This window comes from Solanum verrucosum, unplaced genomic scaffold (assembly GCF_900185275.1).
Source record: "Solanum verrucosum unplaced genomic scaffold, falcon-dt-bn FXZP01000312.1, whole genome shotgun sequence".
Lineage (NCBI taxonomy): Eukaryota > Viridiplantae > Streptophyta > Magnoliopsida > Solanales > Solanaceae > Solanum > Solanum verrucosum.
Window position 1 is genome coordinate 3,138 of NW_026019902.1, and position 4,005 is coordinate 7,142.

General features: G+C 30.0%; 1 protein-coding gene across 1 annotated transcript; it reads right to left on the minus strand.

Moving 5' to 3' along the window:
• Positions 1-212: 212 nt before the first annotated feature.
• LOC125819458 (zeatin O-glucosyltransferase-like) lies at positions 213-2,368 on the minus strand. Its single transcript, XM_049498888.1, has 2 exons — positions 1,816-2,368; positions 213-1,087 (listed from the first exon to the last, which is right to left on the minus strand). The coding sequence occupies exons 1-2, from the start codon at positions 2,366-2,368 to the stop codon at positions 213-215; spliced, it is 1,428 nt and encodes a 475-aa protein (XP_049354845.1).
• Between the last annotated feature and the right edge of the window lie 1,637 nt (positions 2,369-4,005).

Below are 4,005 nucleotides of genomic sequence, written 5' to 3' on the forward strand. Positions count from 1 at the left end.
CATTTAGTTTTCCTATGTTGGTTAAATTCATACTTTCAAGGCTAATAACTCTCAAGGGTAAAATAGGAAGAATACTATTATTTATGTATTGATTATGTGAAATGATAAGTATTAAGAGACATCTATTTTTTAGTAAAAATAACATATAAATAGGAACGGAGGAATAGTTGAATATGCACCATTTAATAGACGACGATGAACAATCGTGTTTATTATCTAGTGATATGAGCAATGAAAGAATCCAATTCCTTCCTCGTTACACTGCTTTCCACCACCGATCTCCGAATAGCCACCCCTAACTCCGCCGCTCTCCGACGAATTTCATTTCCTTCAATATTATTCAACATTATTGTCACAATTACATGTTCAATAATATTTGATTTCACCACTTCATTTCTACTACGTTCCCAATTATTGAAAATATTTATACCAACTTTCAAAAACTTTGTTATTAAAATACTATTTCTTGGTTGATCAGAATGCATGGGCCATGCAATAATAGGTACTCCCATTGATAAACTTTCCACGCACGAATTCCATCCACAGTGACTCATAAATGCACCGATTGATAAATGTCCTAATATCTCCAATTGTGGTGCCCAATCTCTTACTATAATACCCTTATTTTTAATTCTTTCTTCATACCCTTTTGGCAGTTCAATTTTTCTCATTTCACCAGAAAAAATATCACCTTTATCAGCATCTCTTAATGCCCAAATAAACTTTATACCACTTTTTTCTAAACCTATACAAAGCTCTTCGATTTGCTCATCGTTTAGTGAAGTTGTTGTACCAAATGAAATAAATATGGCGGATTTCGGAGATTGTTTATCGAGCCATAACAAACATTTGTGACGATGATGATGATGATGATGATCGATTGATAAATAGTTGTTGGTAATAATCTTCATTGGATTGAATGGACCTATAGCCCATTGTGTTTTGTTTCTTTTGATTGGTTCTTTTTCAAGTAAATTCATGAATTTTCCTTCTATAACTCTACTTGTGTTGTAAATATTTCCAGAATCAGATTTTGAGTATTTCCTTTGAGAAGCCATGAAATCCATGAACTCTGATGTGAAACAACCTTCAACATTACAAGAAAAATAAATATAAGAGATGGTATATATGTAACAAAATAAATATCATATCATCATTCTAGTTTACATGTTGAAGTGTGTAATCATCTCATCTAAAAGTTTAAGATCTTAGAGAGAGCTAGCACGTGATATTTATTATTTAATTATATTCTCAACACGTACAACCCCTCATGTGCGTGCTTGTTTTTTTTTTCCATGGGTCAAGTACGTGGATTTTTTTTTATATGGTTGGCGGTGAGGTTCGATTTCAGGACCCTGCCTTCTCTGATACCATATGTTCATGAAGTGTGTGCGTATTTCATCTAAAAGTTTAAGTTGTTAGAGAGAGCACGCTATTAAATCAATACATGTATGGAATTGTGGGACCATCTTGTCTTTAATTTAAGTAGATGTAGGGAGAGAGAACACACTTTTATTCACTTGGAAGCCTAATTCTTTTTTTCGTGGGATTATATAAGCATAATGAATGACGATAAACTCGAACTTAGGACTTCTAATCTAATTGTTCAACTTCTTCATCTAATAGTTAAAGTTTTTAGATGAAATCGACACATGTTGATTACAACACATGACAATACAACAATATGCAATTCCCTAATTATAATCGATGTGATCTGATTGTGTGAGTATTTTTTTACACCATATAGTATACATAACTTACAAATAAGATCCATTTAGGTGTTTGACAAAAATATTAATAATAAAGAAAACTAACCTTCAAGAGATGGTAGATTGTCTAGTAATTCAGCCTCAATAGGGAAAGGTTTTCCCATAGATTCCCATAAGAACAAAAAGATAGTAAAAGCAGAAACACTATGAAAGTTATAAGACTCAACATTTGGTAATGAAGTGAAATCTTGAACAACATAAGCCATTAAAGAATCATGAACAACAACAACTCGACGTGCAATCGATGATAAAGATCGTAGAAGTGAAGCCACAGGGCATCGTAGATGATACGATGATTCGAATGAAGGTTGAAGATGTGAAGGAAATTTTATATTTGAATTAGGGTTTGGTGGTGGTGATGGAAATGAAGGTGTTGAAAATTCATGAAAATGAATAATATTATTATTGGAAGAAGAACTAGGGTTTAATAAACCATGAGCTCTAATTTTGGCTTGTCTAGTATGAATTTTTGTACTAACATAATGGACTTGAATATTTTTGTAAGATGAAATAAGAGATGAAAAATGAAGAAGTTGATTGAGATGACCCTGTGCTGGAAATGGCACAATAACAACAACAACTTCATTTTTGGTTGCCATATTGAATATGCAATACTATATACTATAATTTATTAGTATTGTTTGTGTATTATATATATAAAAAATATGACCTAGAGAGGGTTGAATGTTGATGTCATATTTAATTTTTGCACTCCTACTTCTAAAACAATTTTTCTTTACTTCACAAAAGTAAAGATCATGTCAGCGTATATAGCCAGCCTGTCATCCCCAGACAATATCACTTATGTATATTGGATATGTTGTTGTAGTAGTAACAATATTTGACAGAGAGAATAACTTTATTTTTATTGATGGTCGTGAAATTACATTGAGTATGTTGTTAATAGTAGTAATATGACTATTGATTGATGCTTTTTATGTGATTGTTTAAAAGAGCTTCTTGGTGTTTTATTCTTATAACCGTTCAACAAAAAAAGGTATAAATATCTAAGTACTTTTGGATAAATTGATGGAAACAATTGCATATAAGAGGATATAAAGTACACATATATTAGAAAAGATAAATTGATGGAAACAATTGCATATGAGAGGATATATAGTACACATATATTAGAAAAGAGTATTTTGTGAATATCTCATTTAAAACTTTACATAATTTTAAAGAGAAGATAAAAAGTGCATGCATGCTTTTATGCTTCAAATTAATAGTATGACTTCTCAAGATTAATTAATTCCTAATCCAATCTTACTTAATCTCAAGATTATCTTAACGACTTAATTTGTATGAATAAGTTGATGAGTAGTACTTTCAATTGAAACTTTCCTTCGCAAACATATTTAATTAACAATAATTGAATTAATATCATCATATCCAAAATCGTTAAAGTCTATAAAAATATTGAATTCCTTTTGTTTGTTCAATTTTAAACTCATTAAAAACACGATGATGATGAAAAAGAAGAAAAGGTAACTTTTTTTTTGTTTGGTGAAAGATCATATTCTAATAGTGTTTTTTTTTTTTATAGGAACTTTATATTTGTGCCAATAAGTTGCAAATATTTTAAACCACGCATGTGTAATGTAATTGACAATAAGTCAAATGTACATGTGTCAAATTTACAAGTCCCAAAGTACATCAATCAAATAAAAAATTCTAATTGATAACATCGGCTGTCTTGGATTCGACTTTCAAATTGAAGTTGGCAATTAATTGATTTATTTTTTCCTATATTATACTAAATACTTTATTGGGTCCACGTGGAAATTATTCCACTTCAACTATTATTTTATTTTAAAAAAAAATAAAAATATGTAAGTTCAAAGTAATAAAGCGATGGACCAAGAAATTAATTAAACTAGCTATATATGGCCATATATGAGTGTTGGATAAATTTAATGAATAATAACTAAATTATACCAACAAGGGTACTTGTGTCGCTCTGATAAAGTAATAAGTACTTCTTTATTTTTAATCAGAGGTCTCAGATTCGAGTTTTTTTTGGGTACGAAATCGACTGCCTTTGATAGGGAGCATTTTCTCGACGTCAATTTAAATTTAGTCAGGCTTCAATGTGAGTATCGAACATCGAAAAAAAAAACTAAATTATAAGAGTATTCAATAACACCAATTATAGGAGTATTCAATAACACCAATCATCGAAAGATAAAATTATTTATATTCAAGAAATTAAAGTCCAATAGTTATGGGAACCTAT

Excerpts from the sequence above, each read along its gene's own strand:
- LOC125819458 (XM_049498888.1), bottom strand. The coding sequence starts at position 2,368 with ATGGCAACCAAAAATGAAGTTGTTGTTGTTATTGTGCCATTTCCAGCA. Across the intron at positions 1,088-1,815 it reads CAATCTACCATCTCTTGAAG|GTTGTTTCACATCAGAGTTC; the intron begins GTTAGTTTTCTT and ends GTAATGTTGAAG.